This window comes from Phodopus roborovskii, unplaced genomic scaffold (assembly GCF_943737965.1).
Source record: "Phodopus roborovskii unplaced genomic scaffold, PHOROB, whole genome shotgun sequence".
In the NCBI taxonomy this organism is placed as follows: Eukaryota; Metazoa; Chordata; class Mammalia; order Rodentia; family Cricetidae; genus Phodopus; species Phodopus roborovskii.
In genome coordinates, this window is record NW_026126550.1 from 2,975,102 (window position 1) to 3,002,372 (window position 27,271).

Below are 27,271 nucleotides of genomic sequence, written 5' to 3' on the forward strand. Positions count from 1 at the left end.
CCATAAATTGTTAACTTAAAAATATTACATCACTTTCCCCTTTTCTCTCTGCATTCCATCTCTTCCCAAATGTTAGTTAATTCCAGAGACAGTCAGTTTGACTACCATCATAATAGGCAGGACTGTACCAGATAAACAGTTGTTGGAGCGCATCCCTGCCTGCCAGGAGCTAATTCTCTGTAATGGAGGGTAATTCCACTTTTTAATCAGCATCAGGTGTTTGACCCTGACTAGGCTGCCTTGAACAGGAAATTTAGGGTAGAAATACCTTAGCAGTTAAGAGCATTGAAGATTCACAACATACAACTTCCATTCCCAGTACATACAGAAGCTCATTACTATCTATATATAACTCTAGTACTAAGGGTTCTTACACCATCTTCTGGCCTCCATTGCCACCATAAGAAGACTTGCACCATAAAAATAATTTTCAAGCTGTGTGGGATAGTTCATTCTTTTAGTACCAGCAGTCTGGACCCAGAGGTAGGAAGATCACTGTAAGTTTTAAAGTCTGTGCTACATAGTCTACACACACACACACACACACACACACACACACACACACACACACACTTCTTGAATAACATACAAGAAAAGGAACATTGGATAATTGGATAACTGGCACAATGCAATACCTCTTAAAGTAATTTCAAGTGCCAGCCACTGCCTGCCATAGAACCATTTACAAAAATAAATATGGCCAAGTCTTGGAGCACATGACATTAATCCCAGCCACTGGGAGAAACTGAACATTGGACATTGGGCCACCTTACCATTTCAACTTTAAAGGCCCATCATGAGCTGGGTTTTATTGGACCAACCAAGTCCTGCACAACAGCCATCTGTTACCAAGTGGAAGTGGTATATAAGAGATCAGGCCCAATTGTGTCCTGAAGGCACAAGCAAACTACAAGAACAAGTTGCCCAATTGCCTATGGTTTCTACTCCTGTTACAATGCCTTCTGATGCCAGGAATACACCTATAACATTGTAAGTTGCTCCCTATAATTGGTTGAGTGAGGGAGAGAAGACTAGTGCCTGGTTTACTGGTAGTTCTGTACATCATACAAGTATCACCCAGAAGTGGATAGTTGCAGCATTACAACACCATTCTTGGAAAACCCTGAACGATATTGGCAAAGGGAAATCTTCACAGTGGGGAGAAGTTTAGGCAGTGCATATCATCATACAGTTGGGTTGAATGGGAAAATGGTCAAATGCACAAGTACTCACTGATTAACGTGCTGTAGTCAATGGATTAACTGGATGTTCAGGGACCCAGAAAGAGTATGATTGGAGAATTTGTGAGAAAAGACATCTGGGGAAGAAGTATTTGGAGAGATCTCATCAAATGAGCAAAGGGTGTGAAAAATACTTTTATCTCATGTAAATAATCACTAAAAGCTGACTTCAGCTGAGGAGGAGTTCAAGAATCCAGTAGACAGATGACTTCCTGTGAACAGTCAGCCTCTTTTCACAGCCATTCATGCCATTGCCCAGGGACCCATGAACAAAGTGACCATGGGGGTTAGGCATGGGCTCAATGACATGGACTTCCACTAACTATGGCTGACCTGGCGACAGCTGCTGCTGAATACCAACCAAATCAGCCAACAGCAGAGACCAGCACTGAGCTTCATATGTGGCGCCATTCACCCAAGTGACCAGCCATCAACCTACATCGGACCACTTCCTCTGTGGAAAGGACAACTCTCTGTCCTTACTAGGGCAGACAGTTATTCTGGTACGGATTTGTCTTTCCTACATGTAATGATTCTGCCAAAACCAACATCGATGGATTTGCAGAATGTCTTATCCACTGACATAGTATTCCACACACTCATTTCACAGCCAGAAAAGCATGACAGTTGGTCCACAATCATAGGATCCACTGGTCTTACCATGTTCTCCAGCATCCTGAAGAATCTGGCCTGATAGGAAGATAGAATGCCCTTTGGTCTTTTGAAGACACAGTTACAGTACCAATTAGGTGGCAGCATCTTGGGGGGGGCAGGGTTCTCCAGAAAGCAGTATATGCTCTGAATTAGCACCCAATATATGGGACGGTTTCTCCTATGGATCCAGGAATCAAGGGGTGAAGGGGAATATCTCTACTCACTACCGCCCCTAGTGACCCACTAGGAAAGCTTTTGCTTCCTGTTTCCACAAGCCTAAATTTTGCTGGCCTGGAAGTTTTGGTTCCAGAGTGGGTAGTGTTCCTGCCAGGAGCCACAACAAACCTTCCATTGAACTAAAAACTCAAGCGTCCTTCTGGTAATTTTGGGCTTCAAATATCCTTAAATCAACAAACTAAGAAAGAATAAAACCATTAGAAGGGATGATATATTAACATGGAGAAATTGGAATGCTCCACAAGGAAGCTAAGGATTGATTATGTCTGGAGTGCTGGAGATCCTTTAGGGCATCTCTTGGTGCTGCTATGCCCTGTGATTAAAATTAATGGGAAACTTTAATAATCTAATCCAGGAAACCTGCTGCACACGGTCATCTCCTGCTATATACATGATTCTCCTGCTGCACACGTAAGTGGGGGGGATCGTCTTCTGGCCAGGAGGGGGCCTCGTGCTGCCTTTGCTGAGGTTGCCAAGCAGCTTCTAGGGTTGCAATCAGAGGAGCAGCACCACCCTCCAGCCCAACACAGGCCTTGGCAGAGGACTAGAGGGAGGGTTGGAAGGTAGGAGTGGTGGCCACCACCCAGTGCAGCCTGGGGCTCCAGAGGATCCGATGAGGTCTGAGTTGTGGGAGCTGAGAGGCCACCGGAATCCAAGGAGTACCCAGGTCAGGTAGCTGGGGACACCCACCGAGGCCTTAGCTGGGGCAAGCCTTCCTGGGTGCCTCTCCAGAGCAAACTGAGCAGCATGGGGTGGGGACTCCTGGGACCTCTAGTCCCTGCCCAGATCCCTGTTTTCTGACTGACAGCCTCATCTGAGGCTAGGGAGCGGGCAGGTCACGTGTGCAGTGCGCCGAGCAGGGCGGGTGTGGGAGCCCCGAGGCTCTCCTGGGGTCGGGGCCCGGGTGCTGACTCAGGCAGAGAACAGGGATCTGTCCCAGCAGGCGCAGTTCAGCACCAGCAGACTTTGCTGGCTCCATGGCGTCCCCCAGGGCCCAAATCCAGGCCGTAGTCACCGAGAGGCACAGGATGGGCGAGTGCCCCGTGTGGGAGGAGGCTACAGGGCATCTGGTCTACGTGGACATTCATGCACAGACCGTGTGCCGCTGGGGTCCGCACAGCACTAAGGTGCAGGCAGTGCACCTGGGTGAGTGAAGGCGACAGGTGTGGTTAGAGGAGCGCTGAAGTGGTGGTAGGGGGCGCTGGGGGCAAAGAGGGGGTAAAGTAGTGGGGAGCCCTGGGCCTCCGGAAAGGGAGAAATGGGGACCGTTAGGGCCTCAAGCTAGGCAAGAGTGGGGAGCATTGGATCTGGGGTACAGGAAAGTGAGGAGCCCTGGTACTCAGGACAGAGGGGAGAAGTGAAGTGGGGAGTAGGGAAGTGGGGAGCCCTGGACATCGGAGAAGGAGAAAATAGGGAGACCTGGGCCTCAGGCACTGCTTGTAGGGAGTGGAGGAGCTCTGGGGGAGCTCTGGCCCAAGGGAGGGGGAAGTGGGGAGCGCTGGACCTCCTGGAGGCAGGGTGAGCACATTGGGTTGGTGGGGGAGCCCTGGGTCAAAAGCAGGTGGTCTTTAACCTACTTGCCCTCAGCCCCTTGTGTTGTCTCCCCAGGACACCAGGTCGGCTGCGTGGCCTTGCGCAGCCAGGACAAGGGCGGCTACGTGGTGGCCGTGGGCACCTGCCTGGGCCTCCTGGACTGGGACACCCAACAGGTGCAGTGGGTGGCTCAGCTGGACAGACAGAAACCCCACAACAGGTTTAATGATGGCAAAGTGGACCCCGCGGGGAGGTTCGTGGCAGGTGGGCTTCAGGAACCTTGGCTGTGGTCACATGGTCACATGTGTGCTGTGCACTCTTTGTCCCTGGGCTGAGGGGTGGACCCTGCAGGAGGTTTGTGGCAGGTGAGCACGGACCGGAAGCAGGCTGTAGTCACAAAATCATGGGTACTCTGTCTTTTGGGTGACACAGGGATGGGTAGGGAGGGCTCCCCGGAGACCGGAGGATCTGTCTGCCCTCCCCCCCACCGCCTCTCCCGCCCTCTAGGGAGCATCTACCCGACGCCCGCGCAGGACGCCCGCGCAGGCCTGGGGACACCTGGTCAACGGGACAGACCCCAGGGCTCTGTGTGAACAGATTTGCAAATCAGAGCCTGGGCCAGTACAGTTGGGCATCACCAAGGACCCTGCCAGGGACTGAGATGTTGGGTGCAGAATTGGGGTCTCGACACTCTACAGGCTCCAAGGAGGGAGCTTCCGGACTGTTATAGTTCCTAGGGTTCCGGATATCTTTGGCTGGTGGCCCTGTCCGTTCATCTCCGTGGTCTCTTCCTCTGTCTGTCATGACATCACTGTCACTGTGGACTGCCAAGGTCTTCAGATCTCTGTCCTCTGCCCTCCACAGGCACTAGACTCCCTGCCCTCTAGGCACTATGGCTGAGCCCTGGGCTCTCTGCCCTCCACAGATACCATGCCTTCTGTCCTCTGCCCTCAGGCACCATGCCCGAGCCCTTGGCCCCTGGCGTGTGGGAGCCTGCCCAGGGATCCCTGTACTCGCTGCAAGGGAACCACTCGGTGCTGCGGTTGGCCGACCGGCTGGGCATCCCCAACGGGCTGGATTGGTCGACTGACCAGCGTACATTCTACCATGTGGACAGCCTGGACTATGCGGTGCATGCATACGACTATGATGTGCAGGCTGGCACCATTGGTGAGCACTTGGGGACAAAGTGCGGGACTCAGGTGACAGATTCGAGGGATACAGAGAAACCGAGCAGGAACACTGCAGACAGACAGATGGGAGATTGATGAACAGTTGGGTGGAGGATCCGGGACTGGGGAATTGGGTGGAGCAGGAATGCTTGGCCAGCGCAGGTGTAGGGCTGTCCATGTGCCCGGGACCCAGCCGTTCATGTGCCTAGGTGCTGGGTATCTGGGTGACCATGTATCCGTGTGCCCGGTTGTCCATGTGCTTTGGTGTCTACGTGCCCATGTGTCCAGGAGAAGCAACTGAAACAAAGTCGCCCTCCAGGCCCCATGAGGGGCCTGTGTAATCGTAGCAGCTTCTCCCCTTGAGCAGCCACGCATGTCCCTATGTCGCAGGGAACCGCCGGCTTCTGTTCCAGATGCCGCGGGGGCGAGCCATGCCTGATGGACTGTGTGTGGATAGCGTGGGGACGCTGTGGGTGGCCTGTATCGACGGTGGCAAGGTCATCCGCCTGGATCCGCAGACAGGTGTGTGATATCATGCAAAGTCATGGTGTGTGGGTCCTGGACGTGGCGGGGTCACGTGAGCAGAACCGAAGAAGAGTGTGAGGGCAGGAAGCGCTCTACCCACCAGGCAGAGTCATAACCATCAACAGGCTCAGGGAGGGGGTTCCAGGTGTCCTAGGCTTGAGTCCCCACATCTCCAACATGAGATCTTTCTCTCTCCTCCCTTCTGGAGATCTCTGTACTGAGGACCGGGAGGGGGTATGGACAGCTGAGTGGGGGCGTGCAGTGAAGACAAAGTGGGCATTGAAGACGGATGGGGGCAGAGCGGGGCTGAGGGGATGGCAGGGAGCAGGGAATTGGGGAGGGAGTAAAGACAGAGTGGTGTGGAGGCTATCTGGGCACTGAAGCAGGAGCATGGCAGCGGACCCTGGGTCCACACTTGGCTTGCAGGGTCGTGTCTGTGCACTGTGGACCTGCCGGTGACTAGGGTCACGTCCTGCTGTTTCGGGGGCCCCGACTACTCGGATCTGTATGTGACTTCGGCAGCTGATGGGTTAAGCCTGGAACAGCTGCAGCGGGAGCCCCAGGCTGGACACGTGTTCAAGGTGGGTGTGGAGTCCCTTGGGAGAGGCAGAGAGGGAACCCCGCAGGTGGAGAAATCCGTATGCTTGGAATCCCGTGGGTGGGGAGCCCCGTGAGAAGACCCATGGGTGGGAAATGGATGCAGGAACATGGGGGGGGGGAGGGGGCGAGGGACTTCATGTCCAAGCTGAGCTGCCCCACCCCCTGCTGTTGCAGCGGGTGGGTCTTAGACTGCTGGAATTTCCTGTGGCCTCCACTCAGGACCGACTAGGCCCTTCCACCTGCAGGTCTCTGGCCTGGGTGTGCGTGGCCGAGCATGTTTCCCCTTCCTGGGCTAAGGCTGCTTGCTCAGCTGCGTTTCCCAGAAGGATATGGACAGCACCCGAGGCTCCTGCTGCAACCACGCAGGACCAGGGATTCACTCACTCTGTCCTTGGCGATCTTGGTGGAACCTTCCGGAATCCAGAGTCCGCGCCCCATCCCACCCGGTCATAATATTAAATGCTGCTGTGACGCGAACTGACGTGTATGTTTAAACACATGTTTGCATGGGTGGGAAAAAGGGGCGGCAGGTCGCGCCGGTCCTGGCTACAGTTTCTGATGACGTCACAGGGTGACACAACCGTGGCCAGGTGCACGCAGAACCTGGCAAAGCACATACGTGCAGTCACCCAGAGGGAAATGCAGCCAACCTGGCATCTATGCTCACATCATGTCACCGGTGGGCAGGAGACTCCCCTAGAGTCTTCACGGTGTTCTGTAAGGGATGAGCGGGGGCATCACATGAGCAGCATCGAGAGAGCCTCATCCTGACCTCATCCTTGGAGCTAGGAGTGGCTGCTGAGGCTTCAGCACATATCACGCATACACGTGCACACATCACTAATGCACTCACACACACTGTCACATGCACAAACACAAAAATGCAGACACGCGCACAGACTTACACACACATGCACACGCACGCACACTTATGTATGTATACACGTATACACACATGAACACAAATGTGCTCACACACACTTAAATGCGCATGCATACTGATACATGCACAGGATTACACATTTTACATAGGTGTGCACACACATGCTCACTGGTTCAGACCTGCTCCATTATGAACACCAGTTCTGAGCTCAGCTCGGGGTCTCCCGTGTTCATGGGCCTCACTATGTGTGTCATGCTGTGTCACAAGAGATGGAGCGAGCTCTCCCTCCCCACTTTCCCAGGCTCCGTGGCCTCACTTTCAAGGAGCCTTTGTTCACCCTGCATGCTGTAATCTACAAGCAATTATACTTACAGCCATGCGCGTCCTAATTACAGCACAAAAGAGAAATAAGCGTAAATCACACACACTTAACGCCCACGCGCTGATGTGTCAACACCTGACCTGGATTCTGGCCCCTGTTGATTGAGTCGTCAGCGTCAGCGACTTCATGGTTTCTGGGTGAACCCAAGATCACCACTGCCCCACTGCCTGTCAGCCTGCCCTGGGAAAAAAAGGAGCTTCATGGGTCTACCACGTGTGTGGGGGAGTGTGACTGGAGGGTTTGTCATCCTTGGGGTGTCACAGAGGGTTTGCCACCCGTGTGGGGGTGTACCATGGGAGGGTCTGCTACCAGCATGGGCTAGGGTGTCAGGGAGGGTCTGCCATCTGCAGGGGTCCGGTGGGTGTTATGGAGAGTCTGCCACTCTGGGGGGGAATGGACAGATGTCACAGGAGGGTCTGTGTTACAGGGGGATGAGTGTTCCAGAGGTTGTGCCATCCACAGGGGACTGGTGGGGGGCAGGTGAACAATGGAGCAGTGTGAATCACACATATTTTTGGGTTATTGGTCCCTGTGGGGCGGGGTGGTGGTAATGGTGTGTAATGGCCCTGATAACTTTCACTCCTTTACTGAACATTTAATGATAATAATAATAATAATAATAATAATAATAATGGGGCTTTACAGTTAGAAGAAACAATGACAGAAATTTGTCACAGGAACAAACCTGTCTGAGTGGGGGGTGTAGGGAGGGATACAGGTAGGGTTGCAGAGAGGGGTGTAGGGAGTGATGTAGCTGTAGGGTGAAGGGAGGGGTTAGGGAGGGGTGAAGGGAGGGATGTAGGGTGAATGGAAGGGTGTAGAGGTATAGGGAAGGGTGTAGGATTCAGGGAAGGGCATAGGGTATGTGGAGGAAGGCGGGGAGGGGTGTAGTTGTAGGGTGCAGGGAGGGGTGTAAGGAGGGATGCAGGGAAGGGTGTGAGGTGCACAGAGAGGTGTAGGGGTGCAGCGAGGGGTGTAGCTATGGATGCACTGGAGGGCACCACGCACTGGAGTAGCCCTGACACACACACTTCCTCCCTCCGGTACCAGTGTACAGGAACCTGCTTGAATTCCTCATGTTTCGTCATCGTAAAACGACAGGAAGAGAAACAGATGAGTCCATCCTGTTCAGCGGGTTCAGGGGCGGTCTGGGTACTCGGCATGGTGACACAAGGACTCAGGACAACTTAGACACCAGCACCGCACAGCTCTTCAGCTGTCTTAGTTCAGTCAACAAATGAGGTTCCACGTGTTGTACATCCGATTAAACAGGGCTAATTAGCATATGTGCACAGGATTAAACGCGGCTGATTGGCTGACACCACCCACGCTGATCAGTCACCTTTGTAGTACATAGTACACCAGCATCCTTGGATCCCATATGACACCCCGTGCTGGAAAGTTCCCGCTGTGGGGGGAAACTCTTGTTGCGGTGGAAGCCCCTACTGTCTATCTGTGTGTGGGGAAACTCTTGCTGTGGTGGGAAGTCTGTGCTGTGGGGCGAGAGTCTTGCTGCTGTGGTAAGGCTGTGTCTATGGGGAGATGAGGGGAGACCCTTGCTGCGGTGTGGACCCCTGTCCCTGTGAGGGCACAATTCCGCAATTCCTGCTTCTGCTCCCCTCCATCGGAGCACCTGTCATTGCTCATTGCGAAGTCACACCCAGGGTTCCGCCCTGTGCTCCCACAGCCCTGTGACATTCTTGTACTGTGGGGATCCAAGCAGCGCCCTGCTCTTGCCTCCCCATCCTGGTCCATGATCTGCGGGCTTCCATGCAGTCTCCTGCATGTGGCATCAACCGGGGCCCGGAGTCACTGTGTGGTCCTGAACATGGATCCAGAGAAAGCCCAGAGGCCCTGTGGTGCGTGGCCTGAGGTCGTGTACTACAAAGAACCTACACAGGCACACAGCACACAGAGGACAGGAATACCCCATGACGTATACAGAACAGGGACACCCGTGATGTGTTTTGGAAGATTCTAAGCGTGCACCTGATGGGAGACCAAGCCTGAGGCTACAAGGTCAATGGGGGGCGGTTTGCAGCCAAAGCTGAAGTCATGAGGTTAATGCCCCTGACAGAAGCAGACTCAGGTCACAGCGAAGATCCCCAGCAGGGAGGGGTGAGGGAGCAGGCGACCATGGTAGAGGGAGACGCCAGAGATGGGGGGGGGGCACAGGAATGCAGGGGAGAGGAGGGCAGGGAAGAACAGGAGAGAGGAGGGGAGAGAACAGGGAAAGGCTTGTGAGAGCTAGGGAAGGGAAGGACAGGACAGGAGGACAGGGGAGGGCAGAGCGAGCGAGCGAGCAGGTGCACGCCAGGCCCCTGAGGAATCTGTTGGACCCAGGCCCTGACCACAGGTGGCTTGAGGATCCGGTTCCTGAGTGGAGAGGTAGGGCCACGGGGTTATCAGGCACTCACTCGGGGTCACGGGGTTATCTATCAGGCGTGGGGAGGAGGCGCCGGCCAAAGTGCATATTCAAACACCCGCTGTGCGGTTGCGACACTGCAGTTTGTCCCCGGGGCCAGGGTCGGCTGCAGTCCAGGGTCCTGACTCCGGGTCTGTGGTTGAGCAGGCGGCCCTCTCTCACCCTTTCTACACCCCACCCCTCCCTCCAGCGGGGCACGGGGGTCACTGACTGCAAGCGGCTGGGGACAACCCGGTGGAGGTGCCTGGTGAGTGACGGCAGGGTGTTCTGGGGATACAGGCGTCTGTGCCTCTGGGTCTCCCTCCGGCCTGGGTGTTCAATTACTTCGGTATCCCCCTGACTGCCTCAGTGTCACCCAAACTGCCTTGGTGTCCCCCAAGCTGCCTCGTTGCTCCCCCACCCCATCTGTCTCTGTGTTTCCCCTCCAGTCTGCTTAACGTACCCCGTCCAGCCTGGCTGACATGGTGCCCTCCCCCCCCCGCATCCTGCCCCTCCTGGGCTGTCTCTGTGCCCCCCCACTACTTCGGTGTCCCTCTTAGCTGCTTCGTGTACCCCCACTCGCGGGCCTTCCTGGTGGTCGCGCACCCCTGGGGAATGGGATCCACCGGGGCCAGACCAGCTCAGCTGGGAAAGCTGCTCTCCAGAGCAGGAAGGCTGAGCGGGTCCTCTCCGATTGTAGTAGCCTGTCAGACCCTGATCGACCCCCGCTGACAGGGCAAAGCAGGGGCGGGAGGGCGCGGGCAAGGAGGTCACGGGCTCAGGGCATAAGAATGCGGTGACCGGCTGTTGCAAACAGTATGCACCGACTGTGTGCACAACTATGTCCTGACTGTGCGTGTCGTCACAGCGGCCACACCCCCGCGGGACCGAAGCCCGTGTCCGTGTCACGGGCGGAAGGGCTCCCCGCCAGCCTGGTGTCAGGCCGCATCGCTCACATCGATCTTGCTCGTGAATCTCGCTGAGGGCAGGGTTCGGTGAGAGAGGCCTCAGCAGGTAAGTGACTGAAAAGGACTTCGCGGGGGCGGGGGCGGGGGCGGGGGGAGGGGATGTCACATGGAAGCGGGTCCGAGACCCAGGGGATCATATTCGGGAGACAGCATGAATCCTAGGAGTCAGGGGATCACATGAGGGAAGCGGGAATCCTTGGATTCAAGGTAGGGTTGTTACATGGAGCGGAGCAGTGGGTCCTGGGGCCCAGGGGGATCACATGGGGGAGAAAGGGGATTCCGGAAGGGAGGTCGCGTGGGGGAGAGTGGGAACCCCGAGTGTCCAGCCTCCTCTGCTAAATGTGATGCATTCACAGCAGATGTCCTGTGTCCTGCGCTTAACGCAGTGCTGGCTACCTGAGACTGAACACAGGGTCCTTCTTATCCATTTTAGCTAGCATGTGGGGGGATGATACAGCCTGTAGCATAACACTCATCTCCTTTCCACAGACGGGAAACTAAGGCAGGACAGTGCAGAACGTCTGAGGACAACCTTACCCAGACTCAGCCCGGCCTACCCACCTGGGGATCTTCGTGTCTACCCCTACTCATATCCTCCTGTTCCCTTGTCCTCACTGGTCGTCCGTGTGCCAGTGCACTTCACCCCTTACAAAGGAACCCTGGTCTTGCTGTCTCAGTTTCCCCTTGCCCTCGGCATCAAGGAGTCAGGGATTCCGTTTTCTGGGGGGGGGGGCTCCGCGTGGTGTGCCCTGCCCCAGTCCTGCCCACATTCATCCACGCGTGTCCTGTCCCCGCTCACCCACTCCAGGCCTCTCCATCTGAAGCTGCCCCCCCCCAATGGGTGCTGCGGGTGGCTGCAGCAATGCAGACTGGATGGCGCTTCTGTGCCCGCGGCTGTGGGATGTCCCCCTGCACCACCTATCCATCCCGGGTAAGGGCGGGTCCATGCTCTCTGTGTGTGGGGCCACAGTGGCCTTCCTGTGGCCCTCACTTCCTCATGATGGGAAGGGGAACATCGAGGACAAGGCAAGAGATCAGGCCATGACACGTGATCGTGGACACGTGGGGGCCTGGGCAAAGCCCCAGGCTCCGGTCTAACTTCTGTGTCCCTGTGGCCTTCATCCTCTGCAGCCCTAATCCTGAATGAGTGGTGCTTGAGCAGGTGGCTGGAAGCCGTGGGCAACTGTCAGTCACTCAGACAAGCAGCTCTCAAGGCCAGAGATGGAAATGAGGAAATGCACGACTCCTTTACCCACAACAGGAGGGACGCCCCCTCCATCTATGAAGCTTCTTCTAGTTGAGAGGTTGAGAGTTGAGAGGAGGTGGGGGCGTGGGTGATGTGAGCAGGACACAGGGACCCCTGGGTAGCATCTTGCCAGCCCAGTTGTCAGAGACACCGAGTGAGGCTCTGTGTCCTGCGTGGGAGCGTCGTAGGGAAACAAGGAAGGAAGGAGGGCAGACAGACAGACAGACTGCCCTCTAACAGTAGGTTGAGCCACAGACGGTTGAGCCTTCACTGGGCTCTGTGGGGTTATGAATGCCTGAGAAAGCTAGCATTGTGTGTGTGTCCACAGGGAGCCACGACACCATGACATACTGCCTGAGCAGGAAGTCCCCCATCTCCCAGGCACAGTCCAGGCTGCTTCATCTGCTGGGTCGGGTCGCGCCTTGTATTACGCGCCCCATGGTGCTGAAGTGGTCGGTCACGCAGGTGAGATGGACATGCGTGCGCTGTGAGGTTGGGGTGGGGTTAGGGAACCTGGAGATAAACAAGCATTATGGGAGAAGGACTGTGAGCCCTGGGGGCAGGGCTAAGGGGTCTGGAGATATACAGGAGTTTGGAGGAGGGGAACTGTGGGGGGGGGCGGAGGAGTTAGGGGACCAGGAGATGTACAGGGTTCGGAGAAGTGGGACTGTGAGCTCCGGGGGTTAGGGGGACCAGGTAATGTACAGGGGGAGCGGGAATGTGAGTCCCAGGGCGGGGTTACCGGGACCAGGTGCTCTGCAGGGTTTGGATTGATGCACCCTGGGAATGCTGCAGGCACTGGATGTAACACAACAGCTGGATGAGGGGGTGCGGTACCTGGACCTGCGGATTGCACACATGATGGGAGGTTCCGAGAGGAACCTGCATTTCGTCCACATGATCTACACGACAGCACTGGTGGAGGTAGGGGCCTGGGGGTCATGGAATGAGCAGGGGATACAGGGGAGGGGTGAGAGGGAAGGGGGTTGGGAGAGGTGGAGGAGGGCAAGAGGGAGGGGTGGAAGGGAAGAGTAGAGAGGCAGAGAGGGGCAGAAGAGAGTTGGGGGTTAGGGAGAGGAGGGAAGGGCTGGGTAGGGGAAAGGTAGGCAGGGACCAAGTGACTAGGTGGAACGTGATCCCAGTATGCCAGGCTCTGCGTCCCCATGACATTCCCAGGACACCCTCACAGAGATCTCCGAGTGGCTGGAGTCCCACCCCCGTGAGGTCATCATCCTGGCCTGCAGGAATTTCGAAGGAATGACTGATGAGCTGCACGAATACCTTGTGGGCTGCATCAAGAACATCTTTGGGGATATGCTTTGTCCTCGTGGGGTGAGGAGTGGTATGGGCATGTGGCTACTTGGGGTGTGGACCCAGTGCCATCATGTCTGTGACCTCATGCAGCCCCTTCCACGCAGGACATTCCCACGCTGCGGCAGCTGTGGGCGCGGGGCCAGCAGGTGATTGTGTCCTATGAGGACGAGGCCTCCGTGGGTCGCCACAGGGAGCTGTGGCCAGGAATCCCCTACTGGTGGGGGAACAAGGTGAAGTCACAGGCGCTGCTACATTACCTGGAGACCATGAAGAGCTGCGGACGTCCAGGTGCCATGTGGGACATATCCCAGGGCAGGGTGGGCATCTGTGAGAATGTTACCTGTCCGTCAGATGGAGATAGGGTGCATGTGTGTGGATGCCACCTGTCAATCAGGTGGGGGGGTGGGCTGGCACTGAAATCGTGTGGGACAGGGTGGGCTTCCTGTCAGTCTCACAGGCTGTGCTGTGGACCCCTGCATCACGCTGCCCTTCCCTTCCAGGTGGCCTGTTTGTGGCGGGCATCAACCTCACAGAGAACGTGGAGTATGTGCTCGCGCACCCATCCGGGTCCCTGGAGAAGATGACATTGCCCAACCTCCCGTCCCTGAGGGCGTGGGTGCGCGAGCAGCGGCCTGGGCCTGGTTCCCACTGCACCAACATTATCGCCGGGGACTTCGTGGGCACCGACACGTTTGTGAATGATGTCATCGGACTAAACTCTAAGCTGCTGTGGTCCTGACCACCCTGCCCCGTAGGCAACTCAAGGTGTGGGGCTCAGGACAGGGTCAGAGTCACGGATGTCAGGGTCAGGGAGGTCAGGGATCTGTCCTGAAACAAGAAGAACACTGTGTCCCATCCTCCTCCCCTGTGAAGGGCTGAGGCCCTGCTGAGCAAGCCTACACCACACGGAGTGCAGATTTCAAACTCTGCCTCATGGTCATTTCCGGTCATTAGGACACATGCAGATTTAAGTTCAAGAGTGACACATGTCAGGCCCCAGAGTCCATGGAGGACACGTGACCAATCATTCTGGGCCTGTATCAACCTTTGCTCAGCACCATTAATTAAAATCTTATGAAGCCAACCGTGTCTGTGACTATGTGTTTGTGCAGCGTCTCCAGTTGCCCAGGCTAGACTCTCATCGGGGAGATGAAACAGTCTTGGACTCTGTTCCTCCGGCCTCAGTTTCCACAGGAACCACATCTAGTTTGTATAGTGAGTGCAAGGTGAACACTCTACTGAGTCATAAACACCTCAACCACTGAGCTGCAAGCATCCCAAGTACTAAGCCACAAGCACCCTACCCACTGAGTCACAAGTACCCTACCAACTGAGTTGCAAGCACTCTACACATTGAGTCACATCTGCTTATTGGGAATTTCCACCATCTCCCTGTACAGAAATTTGACACATGACTCGTGACCCCATACTCAGTATTAGTTCATTTTTCAGGTCAGAGTTAAAAGGATCCTCCCACCCCAGCCTGTAGGGATGCTATCTAGTCTGAAGCCGAGAGGATGGAACCGTGTCCCTGTCACATGATTCAGAGGCCTGACTAGGGTGTGGGGTGGGGGATGTGATTTCACCTGTGTCTGTCCTCCCCCTTAGGGGCCCTCCATGCCCACTTCCTCCAGGGACATGAACCCTCCACACACCCAGACACAGCCATGAGAGAGTGCAAATCCTTCTTTAATGAGCTGACAACCATTCTGGGAGAGAGGAAGGGGAGGGACTATTAGTGGTCTTCATGGAACAGATTCCAGAACCTGCCATTGGTGGCCTGGCTGATGACAATGGTGACGAGAGCAGCGCTGTCTGGGGCAGTTCCTGCACCAGCTGCATTGCAGCCTCCTTGCACTGTGGGGAGAGGGGCTGTCAGCGTGGTACTAGTGTTCCCCAACATGACAGCTGGCAGCCTTACCTGACCCCATGATGTACGGGGAGCCTCTTCCTTCATAGTCTAGCCAGGCAGAGTCGCTGCTCCAGGCAGACCTGAAATTGAAACGCCTAATGGCTGTGGGCACTTTGGTCCCTGCTGGCCAGAGCCAAGCCCTCCCAGGGCTTCAACCACCAAGGAGGTGTGCAACCTGGGTCTCTGTACAGGTGGGGACACTGAACACCACGGCAGCAAGTCTATGGAGATCGAGATGCACCAACTGCCTTATGTTTGCCTCAGTAATGACCAAGGCATGTGGGGGTGACCCACCTGAGGAAGGGGATTTCAGCCAGCGCCAATTACAGCCTGGCCTCCTCGGTGGGCAGGCGTGACAAGGAAGATGTGCAGGATGTCGGAGAATCTGTCGAAGACCTCCATGACCCAAGCAGCCCTCCTCTTACAGAGAGGCGGGCATATGGAGGTCAGGGGACCCAGGCCTGTGGCCAAGATCGGAGAAAGGAGTGGAGGCTCTGCAGGTCCTGTTCTCACAGCCGACCACAGTGTCAGACCCCCTTAGCACACGCTGCCATCATACCTTGGTCTTTGGTGGATAGAGAAGGTTCCATCAGAGGTGTGCTGTCCCGGGGCTGCACATCCTACACACAGAGGACTACACACATGTACACAGAAGACGACACACACACATAGAGAGGGCAGCACAAGCATGCATACAGAGACCTACATAGGCAGGAACACGGTGGTGTGTGTGTGTGTGTGTGTGTGTGTGTGTGTGGGGGGGGGGGCATGCTTCGGAAAGCATCAGGTTCTGGAGGTCAGACTGATATTGTGAGGGACCTGGACGGGGACCCACAATGCTCCAGGTGAGTGACACTTCCTGTTCCCTCCTACTACCCGTCAGTGCTGGGCCTGTCCTGTGTCTCCCCCAGCGGTGGGAGTTGTGTCCCCGGGACTCGTACAAGGTTTGATCACGGCTCTGCTGCCCACCGGTCCTACCGGAGGGGGCGGGGCGACTCAGCTGTCAGCTCCTGGAAATTGCCCTTGTCGAAGACGAGCCTGCCATGGGGCTGTGGTGGGCACCGCCAAGGTCCGCACCACCGATCAGCCATGCAACGCATGCACCAGTGCGGCGGCCTCCATCATCTGTCACTCTGAGAGAGGACAGATGGGTTCCGTCGGGGGCCGCGGCTCACACAGACACCGAGACCGCGGGCGGCAGGAGGAAGACCCCGGGACATCACAGACGGTGCTGCTGCGGACTGCCAGGAAGAAGCCGGGTTACCCAGACCACGCCCACGCACACCCGACCCCTTGCTACGCGCATCAGTTTCGCCTCCCCGGGCTTGTCCACCACATTCCTTTCTCGTGGCTCCGCCTTTACAGGCATCTCGGTCCAATCAGCATGTTTCCGTCAGGCCCGCAACATCTACCGCCTTCGCCCTTCCGGTGACTTGTGTTCCGCCTCCCCGCCCCGGCCGGGGTCCCCGTTCCTTTCCCCGCTCAGTCCCGCCCTCGCCCTTCCGGTGACCTGTGACGCAAGGCGTCCTTCCGCAGGGGCACTTGACGTCAGGATGCAGGACCACGCGCGCTGGGAGGCGGCGAGCATCAGCGGCTCCTCCTCCTAGGACTCCTCCCCTCCCTCGGCGCCCCTCGCCAAGTCCAGTCGTGGGAGCATCCCCCTTCTCCGGCTTCCGAGATCCCCGATGTCGACGAGCTCCCAGCTGCAAGGCCGCGGTGTAGGAGCTGGAGGACCAGGAGGACGAGAGACGCGCTTGGAGAACTTGCGGCGCGCGCGCGACGCGGGGGCTGGGAGGGGAGAGCGGGGCTGGGATGACGGAGCTCCTCTGAGGGTTCGAGTCTCCCCTGCGGTGTGGGGCCGAGGGCAGGGTAGAGGGCACCTGGGCCTGGCGGGGGAGGGATGACAGGAAAGTGCCGGAAGATAGCAGGCAAGCGGGTCCGCACCGGAGCGGGTGGCTGGCACAGCTCAGGCTAGTCAATTCTTGGAGAGGGCGGGGCCTGGGTAGAAAGTCACATAGCTGGAGAGTTCCAGTCTCAGTACTAGTTTGTAAAATTAATATATTTGAGAAGTTTTTTAAAAAAGAAATATTGATATTGTCATAAATAAACACACAATCTTAAAATGTTTTAAGTAAATGCTGTTTTATAAATAATGAATTGTATTTTAGAGAAAAAAATTACCAAACTACCTTCTAAGTATAACTTTCTGCCAGTGAATGGAGCTTTCTGTTGAGGTTTAATAGTCTTAAGTGATTTTCAAGAGCTTAGCCTAGGCAAAAAAGGGTAGGATTTTTGAAATAGGAATGAAACAAACGTCTTCAAATTGTAAACATTTGCTGTCAATGCAGATGTTTCATTTGAGCCAAATGTTTTAAGAGTATGTGAAGTTGCCACGCAAAATGTCAATGTGTGTAAAAAAGCTATACTTAACACAAAATATGGCAATGTGGTTCCAACACTTGAGTTGTAGTAAGTATGAAAAAGGGACTGATAAATTACTAAATGACTGGATTTTTTAAAAAAATTATTTAGTTTTGTAATTCTCTTGGTCTCAAGGATTTCCTCATCTGTTGTCATTTAAAAGTTATGAAGGCTGAGGCTGGATGAAGGCTGATGACTCAGGGATTAAGAGTGCTGCCTGTTCTTCCAGAGGTCCTGAGTTCTATTCCCATCAACCACATAGTGGTGAACAGTCCAGAATGAAGTCTGGTGCCCTCTTCTGGCCTGCAGGGATACATGCAGGCAGAAGACTATACATAATTTTAAAATCTTTAAAAAATTGTTATTGATGAGTTTGTTTATTTATTTATTTATTTATTTGATGAAGGCTGTTGGGATTTAGATTTCTTAGCTTCCTTACAAGTCTTGAGAAAGACCATGAAAGGTTACAACTTTCCAGCTGCTTCTTTATCCTTCACTTCATTCTCCCCTCTGTCCTCTTTTTCTTTTATCTGCAGATAAATGGAGATGGGTTAAAAACAAAAATGGAGTCCATTGCTGTGCCATATATCTGCTATTCTTGTTTTGTGGGAGGCAGGGCCAGATAGATCTTGAATTGAAGGCCAGCTTGGGAAACAGTAAGCTGCATTTTCAAACCACAAAAAGTTGAATAAGCTTTTATCGGTGTATAGTGACACTAAAGGGAATTAAAGCAATGTAAATATAAGTAAAGACTGTTCATTTTCTGTGTTTGTTTGAATATATGTACATGAGGATAATGTATGTCTATGCATGTTCTTGAGGATACTAGAGATCACTGACATTCTTCCTTGATCATGCTCCATCTTATGAGATAGGGACTTAATTGACACTCAGTGATTGCTTTGATGGCCAGAGAGCTCTTAAACTGGCCAGTGTGTCTGCAAACCCACTGTAGGTTTATAAATCCTAGCACACAATTTGTGTGGGTACTGAGGATCCAAATTCAGGTCATTGCCCTTGCTTGGCACCCACTTTACCTAATGAGCCACTACCATTTCAAGAATTCAATGCCCAACATACTAGGTTTGAGTTTGTCTTAGTTACTTTTCTCATTTATCTGAGAAAATACTTGACAAGACACGTAAAGGTTAAAGGGTGTAGTCCATCATGGCAGCAAAAGCTTGAGATACCTGCTCACATTGTATTCATAGTCAAGACAGAAAATAAGGAATCCCTCTCCTCAGCTTGATTTTTCTTTTTCATTCAGTTTACTAACCCAGTCAGTTTGTGATACCAACCTCACTGAGGCAGAATATTCCCATTTCAATTAACCTAACCTAAATAATCCCTCACTGGCATGCCCAGAGGTTTCCATAGTGATTCTAAATCCATCAAATTGACAATCAACATTAACCACCAGGGAGTCTAAAGTGCCTTAAAACCCAGGAAGTGAAGGCATGCACAGTTCAAATTACTTGTTTCTTAAGTTTCCATACAGATGGAAGTAATTTGACCAGTGACTCCCCAATTGGTTCTGTTTTGATTTGCCTGTCCAAACATTATATTAAGACTAATCTTTATTGTAGTATGTTGATTGTTTGGGATTAGGACACTATGTCTAACCATTTACATAAATGTATTCACTGCTCTTAGGCCAGAATGCTATGGTGAATATTTATTATTAATACTTATCATATTAGTAACTATGAATCAACACAGTATGTTTACATCACCTTACTCTTCTCTAAAAATGCACAAAAATTATTTAAGTAATTTAGTTCTATTTAAAATTTACTTTACTTCTAATTCAGATGGTTATTCACAAATTTAAAATGACATTTATTAATACATGTCATTATTGTAATTATGTAAGATCACATTTATAATGTTAAGTAATTCAGAATTAACTTTTGGGAGACATTTTGTAGTTTAATTTCCCTTCAGCAGCATCATATGTACCCTGTCCCTTCGAGGACAATATAGTACTTTTGTTCAAGAATACCCTATTTCCATTTTAATTTGCCTCCTCTGACTATAGGTGGGGGTAAAGATTTAATCATCAATATAACTTTTTTATGCTTATCTAAAATTTCAGGTGTTAATTCTTTTATTTTTGTGGACATAAACTTAATATTGTCTACATGAATACTTTCAAATGATATCCATTGCTCATAATTCTCATGAGCCGTAATCTGTTTTTCATTTATTTGAAGATACAGTTTTGAAATTGTTTTTATACTAAGGTAGACATTCGTTATTCCATAGTTATATTGATGTTTATTTTTCTTCTGTACTTTAAATCTTTCACCTTTGTGGAGAGAGAAAACCAGACACATTTCAAAAGTGGGAATGGAGAAGGAGAAAGGAAAAACTCTCTCTCTCTCTCTCTCTGTGTGTGTGTGTGTTCTTAACTGCATTAATACAACTTAGTCTTTACAATGTTATTTGTATGTATGTTTTCAGAGTTGACCATTTGTTATTGGTTAATGGTGCTTTCTTTGTGGAAGATGTTTTCTCCTGCTCTCAAAGTTCTTTGTTGCCTTTATGTAAGATTAAAGCCCTATGAGCTTTCCCCCATCCATGTTATCATGCCTCTCAGTGTCATCTTTGTTCAGCTCATGTTTAGGCAGTCATGTTGGTGAGACTTTATGGTTGTAGCTTCTGATATTCATATGGGACACAATCTCACAGTAAACTCCCTATTTCTTTGGCTCCTACAATCTTTCTGATCCATCCTCTTCAATAATCCCTGAGCCTTAGGTACAGAAGCTGTGCTTTAGATATATCAGTTGGAGTTGGGCCCCATAATTCTGTATTTTGATTTGGGTTTGGTTTCCTGTAATGGTCTCTGTCACAAAGAGACACTTCCTCGAGGAAGGATGAGAATTGCACTTATCTGCAAATTTCATGTTACCATTCTTTTGAGTTCCTTGTCTGGAAGATCTTCAAGGCATTTCTAGTTGGGCTTCATTTCTATAGGATTAGTATTTTCTGTGCCCTCGCATGTTGTCTTCATTTTTAAAAATGTTACTTTGACTTTTAAGGTTGGACTTGAGTTTCTGATGTAGTTCATTAGTTATAGCTGTCTATCTTCTTCCTCAAGTCACCTCAAGGTACACTGTTATAGGAAGAACTAAGCTGTAGGGGGATTGATAAACTGTTTTCTTTTGTAGAACTGTTGTTGAAGGCTACAGTTTTCCTAGTCCTGTGAGACTTTGTCACTGCCTGTAAACAGATACTGACAGGAGTAAGCGCACCTTTTGCTGTTCTTCTCCATTTATCTTTTTGTGTCTCTCTCCAAACCTGGTTGTTCTTTTTTGAGTAAGCTCTTGATGGCTAGCAAGTTGAGGCTTGGGAAGTTCAGTGTCTGGTTAGGAGGTCCATGCATCTAGGAGGCAGCACCTACTCGGGAGAACAGGGCTGTGTTATCCTGGTGGAATGGCAGCTTTTTAGAGTGGTAATGTGAGATCTGAGTATCTTGAGTCATATAGTTTAAGGCAGATTAGTGTTTAATCAAAGGCTCAGAAAATTGAACTCAAGAAGGACTGCCATTGGGGTGGGAAGGAGCAGAGCCTAGTTGATGGGGAGGGGAAATATGAAAATATATACATGTAAGTGTCTATTTTTTAAAAACACATGCATTATTCCTTTGGCTACTTTTTTTCCTTCCTTTCTTTTTACTCTCTCTCTTTATTTTATTTATTTATTTATTTTGAGGCAGTGCTTCAGAGGTCGGCCTGCCTCTGCCTCTCAAGTGCTGGGATTAAAGGCATGCACCACTAAGTTGGCCTCACTTGGCTACTTTGGTCTGTTGTGGGTTCCCTATGTGGAGTGAGTAGACATGTATTTCATCTTCCAAGGAAAATTTTTGCCACACAACACAAGTTAACATCTGAAGCCAGACTTCTCCAAACACTAACATGCTGGTCAGGTATAGGTGGCCTAGGTCAGACATCTCACAGCATCTTGGATCTGATCGGTTAGGACACTTCTATGCCTTCTTTCCCACATTCAATGATCAGACATTGCCCATGGATACTGGTTATTGGTGCTCCAGCTCTCAGAATCCTAGGTGTCTAACTTGATGATGAATATTGTTAGAAAACAATCTTCCTTGAAAAAAGGCCTAAAGAGCTCTGTTAATAGGGTTTTGGAAAAATACTCTACTGTGAACTGTGTTGACCACAGGATAGAGCAAACATAAAGTGCATGATGTTGAGTAATATGCTAACAGAACAGAGACAAGGACTTCCTGTGGCCTTAAAGCTGTAATTGCTCACTCAGCCCAGAGCAATGGGATAGGTGAGTAATGCTTCCCTCATGCCTCTACCTGCATAGTGAGAGTGTTTACAGTTGGCTGGTTTCTCTTCTTTCCTGTTTGGGAGTAATATTTGTACAACCTTGAAATATGTTCAAGTCTGTGAACACATATTTGGTGTGTGCATGCCTAGACACTTTCTTTTTATATTGAAGAAACAAAAGCTTATAATTTTGAGACTGTTAATCTTTTCAGTACTTAGAACTGAACTTAAGGGAGGTCCAGCTTTTTTTTTTTTCCTGCCCTGACCTTTCCCATTTATATACAGATCAATGGTCACCTATCAATGAAGCAGACAATTCTCTGAGGTGTCTAAGAAGGTCCTTCTTTATCTACCTTATGGTTTCATGTAAAATGTGAAGCACTGCTTTTATCATTCAGGTCACCAGTAGAACTTGTGGAGACAAAAATAAAGCCAACCAGTGGGACCAAGATCTAACACTAATGCACAAAATGACTTAATGGGGCCCATTCCATATGGAGAGTACCTTGCCCAGCCTAGGCATAAGGGTATGGGGGTGGAGAGGTACCTTGGTCCTGCCTCAACCAGATGATGGGACAGACTTAGTAGACTTCATAAGGGAGGATTTATCCTCTCCAAGGAGCAAATGGGAGGTGGGGGATCATGGGAGGAGAGGAAGGAGGGGAAACTGAGATTGGAATGTAAAATTATAAATTAATAAAAAGAAAAACTATGCCAATATCTGAATAAGCAGTTTGCTCCCTCAGGGCCCTGATATCTTCCATTCGAGGCTCCTGGTACACTTTGCTTGTTTTCACTCCAATTTTCTTACACTCCTCATCAACTCAAACAAAAGCCCTTCCCTGCAAAATGGGGATCTGCTGCTTCTAATTGTTTCCCTGTATGAGGTATGGGGCAGCATCAGCATCATGGTGGCTCCAGTCTCAGCTAACAAAATACAAGTCCTTCCAGAAATTCAAGTGTATCATATGATGGCAAAACTCAGCTCAAGCCTAGGTTTTGGTGGGCTGAGTCAGACTGTGACCTTTAGACAGTAAGAGACCCTGGTAGACATTAAATTCTTTTCATAAACTTATCCAGTGAAGGGATCTGAATCAGGCAGATTTGGGCTGAAATTCTTACTAGACATTACTAGAATTGTGTGAATAGCACGCACAACATCTGCGTACATCACACTGGAAACCTACTACTAAGGAGTTTCTTCTAAAGCTGCTTTCAGCCATATTCTTCCAAACACAAAGCCAGTTCCTTCAGTCAAGAAACATCTACAGCTGCTTGATTCTGTCAACATGACTTCAATTGCAAGCTGAATGTAGAGAAGAGTGATATTGATAGATCAGTTCTTTTGGTTCTGACATTAGCTTCCTCAGAAAGTGGAAACTGAAGGGAAATCAAGAGCTTGTCCAGGAGAAGTGTCAATCAAGGGCCCTTTCTAGCAGAGTGTGCAGCTTTCTCTGCCCCCTGACAGTTTTCTTAGGATATGGAACAAGAACTGGGAGATATCTTCAAACAGTGACAGCTGGTGACCATCCTACATACGATAGGACTCCCAGGAAGAACAAGGAAGGAGACAGTCGCCTCTTAGGACATAGTGAACACTAAGAAATTTTGTGAGCTTGAGGCCCATTCTCCACCTGGATGACATGATGGCTGATCTCTGATTTTACTCATGTCTTTATTCCAGATGGGTGTGTCCCTACTCACTTCCCCAGATGCCTACCGGATATTTTGTTTTGATACCTCATGAACACCTGTAAGGGAGTCTACATGGGCACACTTAGGGTACCTAATGTTAACACTGCAATCTTAACTTGCTAAGCAGGTTGAAAACCGGGTCCTGACACTGTCTTGACTGGCCACAACCTATAGGTAAGCCTGCTGCTTATATTGGAGTGTGTTTGAGGAGCAGCCCTTAAACTATACTGGGTGAAGCACTCTATAGTTTGTGGCACTGACCCTTTTATTACTTGCTCAAGTTGGGAAGGTGTACTCTTAATTAAAAAACAAAAACAGGAAGCATATAGACTCTGACCAACAACCAATTAGATGAAGGTTGGTCAGGGGATCATTTGAGAGTACTATTTCTTCAGTGTAAACTTCAAAGTTACACAATTGATAACTTAATGTAGAGGTTTATCTGCTATTTTTAAAGGTATGTTTTCCTTTCATTTTATTTGATTCTCTTTATATGATTTGGACTTTAAGATCCATTTATGGTTCAGGCATTCTACATCAAATAGAAATCATGAATGAAATGAGGCTATAAATTCATAAATTAGATATGTAGCATCACTATTCTTTCCTTACCCTGCTTTTTTTCTTTACATATTTTCTGACTTCATTTCTGTAATATCTCTATGTCAATACATTTCTCGTTCATCGTCTCCCATTCCGTCTTGTATTGTTTCACACTGGAATGGAGGTGGGTAGGGAGCTGGGTAAACTTCAGTACCAACTTTAGCATTGGATTCCTCAATATACACAGGTGAGTGAATGCTGTCATTGTCATCAGTGATAGCCTGAGGAAGTAACTTTTAAGATATAGCACTCATCTAGTAGCTGATGGAAACAGAAGCAGACACCCACAGCTAAACACTGAGCTGAACTGGAATCCAGATGCAAAGAGGGAGGAGTGATAAGAAAATGAGGACAAGACCAGGCTACAGAAACCCACAGAGACAGCTGACCTGAACAAGGGGGAGCTAATGGACCCCCCAGCCTGATAGCTGGGAATCCAGCATTGGACTGACTCAGACCCCCTGAACATGGGTCTCAGTTAGAAGGCCTGGGCAGTCTATGGGACCTCTGACAGTGGAACCAGATGTATCCCTGGTGCATGAAAGGACTTTGGGAGCACATTCCCCATGGTGGGATACTCCCCTAACCTAGAGACAGGAGGGAGGGCCTAGTCCCTACTCCAAATGTTGACGGATTTTGTTGATCCCTGCTGGAAGGCATCACCCTCCCTGTGGAGTTTGGGTGGGTGGGATGGGAGGGTGGTCAGGGGGCATGGGAGGAAGGGAGGAAGGGAGAGAGGGAGGAAGGGAGGGAGAGGGAAACTGGGATCGATATGTAAAATAAGAAAAAAAAAAAGAAATAGCATTGTTGTTTTCATACCACAAAAATGAAAAGTGAGTATTTGAAATGGAAAAAAGAAGGCACTGGATCCCCTGGGTACTGTTCAGAGTAGGCATCAATTATAGCAAGACTGAAAATGAAACACTGGACTGGCTTTGTCAGTACAGCAAAGGAGACTAGATTTCCTCCACTTGCCTCATCTTCATGTACAAACATCCTCAGGTGTGTCAGACAGATAGGAAACCAACTTAATAAATGCACAGTAACCTTTGCTGAGGGATCTCAGCAAAGTGATAAAGGTACAAATAGTGAAATCATTTTATTTGATCTTAATTTTTCAGTGATGGATGCTAGTACTAAAACATGAACTATTTTTTAAATAAATGATTCATGATATATTTAAAGAAAACCAAAGAGCTAAATACTCTAAAATATTTTTTAAGTGTTTTAGGTTTGTTTATTATGTATACAGTATATTGTCTGTATGTGTGCCTGCAGGCCAGAAAAGGGCACCAGATATCATTATGGATGGTTGTGAGCCACCATGTGGTTGTTGGGAATTGAACTGAAGGCCTCTGGAAGAATAGCCAATTCTCTTAACCACTGAGCTATTTCTCCAGCCCTCTAAAATAGTTTTACTACAGCCATATAGTAAATATGTACATACTTAGGAGAACTGAAGACTTCAAACGCCATACATCTCCTTTTGGCCAAGTAGTGAAAGACTTTCCTTTGGTGAGGAGAGAAGATCACAACACCACAGTATCATTTCAGGATTGCCTCACATGTTCAAAGATGTAAGTCAGGGTCAAGGCAACACCTGTTGCAGCATTGTGATAAACTTTGAACTATTGGCACAAGTAGAGACTAGTGAAGTCACCTTCTAGTGCCAGAGAGTTGTACATATATTTGCATAAAGAATGAGGAAAATCCCTGGCACATCAATATCTTTTAATCTGGGCACTGCTACCGTATTCACATATAGCAGTTCAAAAGGCTACTGTCATTATTATCTTCTTTCCAACATATTTAATTACATTATTTATGAACTATTCTTTTCAGCAGCAGCTTATTCAATACATGGGTGAAAAGTATAAACACCATGCCCTCTTAACTGCTCCATCCCCAAATCTTTCTTTCCTTCTCTCTCTCCCTCTTTCTTTTTAAGATTTATTCATTTATTACGTATAATGTTCTGCCTACAGGCCAGAAGAGGGCACCAGATTTCATTAAAGATGGTTGTGAGCCACCATGTGGTTGCTGGTAATTGAACTTAGGACCTCTGGAAGAGCAAGCAGCCTGTGCTCTTAACCGCTGAGCCATCTCTCCAGCCCCTAATCTTTTTCTTAAGACATTCACATATAAAACTAACGGGACACCCAAAAGTAATGAATTGCACATATTGAAAGATCATTTACAAATCGCTGCCTTTGTGACACCTTTTAAAATTAAGTGTGATAAAGGTGACATGTAGAACAGCAGCATGGGTGTGATGGCACAGATCACACTTCCCAAGCTGTCTTGAGAGGCAAAACCCCAAGATAATCATGTGTGATATAATCTGAAACAAGCCTCACAGAGCTCCACTGGCAAACAAAAGATAAACGTTCAAATAAACAATATGCATAAAAAGATGACAAAAGAGAAAATTATGCAGAAGTGAACTGATGAAAGGGAAGCTATGTAAAATAAAATAAACCCACCTGAGGACTAGACAATACAAAAAAGAAATATTTTTGTAACTAAAAAACTGCTCTTAAAACAGTTACATATAATACATCTTTAAACTAAGAGCAAGGGCATTTCAAAATGGAATGACATAAAATATTACCATTTTGAAAAAAATACAGTAAAGTTTCAAAGAATTGACTGACAATTTTTCTTTGGGTTGTTGTTCACACATAATTTCTCTCAGAAGATGCTGCATTGAAAATCCGTTTACTGTGAGTGTTACAGACAAGTTCATAACCAGTGACCCAGTAACTTGTTACCCATACTCACAATCTAGAACCATTTAATCCTCAGAAGCAGCCCTTGCTTCCAAACACATCCTTTGTAAACAGTGAATTGATGCCAAATTTAATTCCATGGTATGTGAAGTAGAACCAGACCTCAGGCCAGAGTGCTCCTTATGTGTGAACCAGTTTCTATCCCCATTAGAAGGTAAGGATGAGGATGCTATCTATGCAGCACACTCTATTGGGAACATTGTTAAAGAACTAACAGAAGGACTCCATGAATACTGGGCAAATCTCAAGAAACTGAACAAGTACAAAAAATGGACCTTTAAAAAAAAAAAAAAGCAGGATCTTTACTCTCATGAGCCTCCCAATGTGTATTTCTACATACTCATGGCCAAGAAGAAAGTGGCATTAACAAAACAAACATGAAGCCCTCAGG

General features: G+C 49.8%; 2 protein-coding genes and 1 long non-coding RNA gene across 3 annotated transcripts; 2 read left to right on the forward strand and 1 right to left on the reverse strand.

Annotated features, from left to right (window-relative positions):
- The first annotated feature begins 2,990 nt into the window (after nucleotides 1-2,990).
- Rgn (regucalcin) lies at nucleotides 2,991-6,295 on the forward strand. Its single transcript, XM_051201270.1, has 6 exons — nucleotides 2,991-3,278; nucleotides 3,741-3,929; nucleotides 4,620-4,835; nucleotides 5,228-5,359; nucleotides 5,789-5,943; nucleotides 6,208-6,295. The coding sequence occupies exons 1-6, from the start codon at nucleotides 3,110-3,112 to the stop codon at nucleotides 6,256-6,258; spliced, it is 912 nt and encodes a 303-aa protein (XP_051057227.1). The 5' UTR covers nucleotides 2,991-3,109; the 3' UTR covers nucleotides 6,259-6,295.
- Nucleotides 6,296-11,327: 5,032 nt separating this feature from the next.
- On the forward strand, nucleotides 11,328-14,243 carry LOC127234364 (PI-PLC X domain-containing protein 1-like). The gene is made up of 6 exons (XM_051201268.1): nucleotides 11,328-11,530; nucleotides 12,174-12,310; nucleotides 12,641-12,769; nucleotides 13,022-13,177; nucleotides 13,264-13,447; nucleotides 13,660-14,243. The coding sequence occupies exons 1-6, from the start codon at nucleotides 11,437-11,439 to the stop codon at nucleotides 13,896-13,898; spliced, it is 939 nt and encodes a 312-aa protein (XP_051057225.1). The 5' UTR covers nucleotides 11,328-11,436; the 3' UTR covers nucleotides 13,899-14,243.
- A 584-nt stretch (nucleotides 14,244-14,827) lies between these two features.
- On the reverse strand, nucleotides 14,828-16,465 carry LOC127234341 (uncharacterized). Its single transcript, XR_007835575.1, has 2 exons — nucleotides 15,366-16,465; nucleotides 14,828-15,151 (listed from the first exon to the last, which is right to left on the reverse strand). It is a non-coding gene; the product is annotated as an uncharacterized LOC127234341 (long non-coding RNA).
- Between the last annotated feature and the right edge of the window lie 10,806 nt (nucleotides 16,466-27,271).

Bases quoted from the DNA above. Each gene is read 5' to 3' on its own strand.
- Rgn (XM_051201270.1), top strand. From the start codon at position 3,110: ATGGCGTCCCCCAGGGCCCAAATCCAGGCCGTAGTCACCGAGAGGCAC. The intron at 4,836-5,227 runs GTGAGCACTTGG...CCTATGTCGCAG, and splicing joins TGTGCAGGCTGGCACCATTG to GGAACCGCCGGCTTCTGTTC. The intron at 5,944-6,207 runs GTGGGTGTGGAG...TTCCACCTGCAG, and splicing joins AGGCTGGACACGTGTTCAAG to GTCTCTGGCCTGGGTGTGCG.
- LOC127234364 (XM_051201268.1), top strand. From the start codon at position 11,437: ATGGGTGCTGCGGGTGGCTGCAGCAATGCAGACTGGATGGCGCTTCTG. The intron at 12,770-13,021 runs GTAGGGGCCTGG...TGACATTCCCAG, and splicing joins ACACGACAGCACTGGTGGAG to GACACCCTCACAGAGATCTC. The intron at 13,178-13,263 runs GTGAGGAGTGGT...CCTTCCACGCAG, and splicing joins ATATGCTTTGTCCTCGTGGG to GACATTCCCACGCTGCGGCA.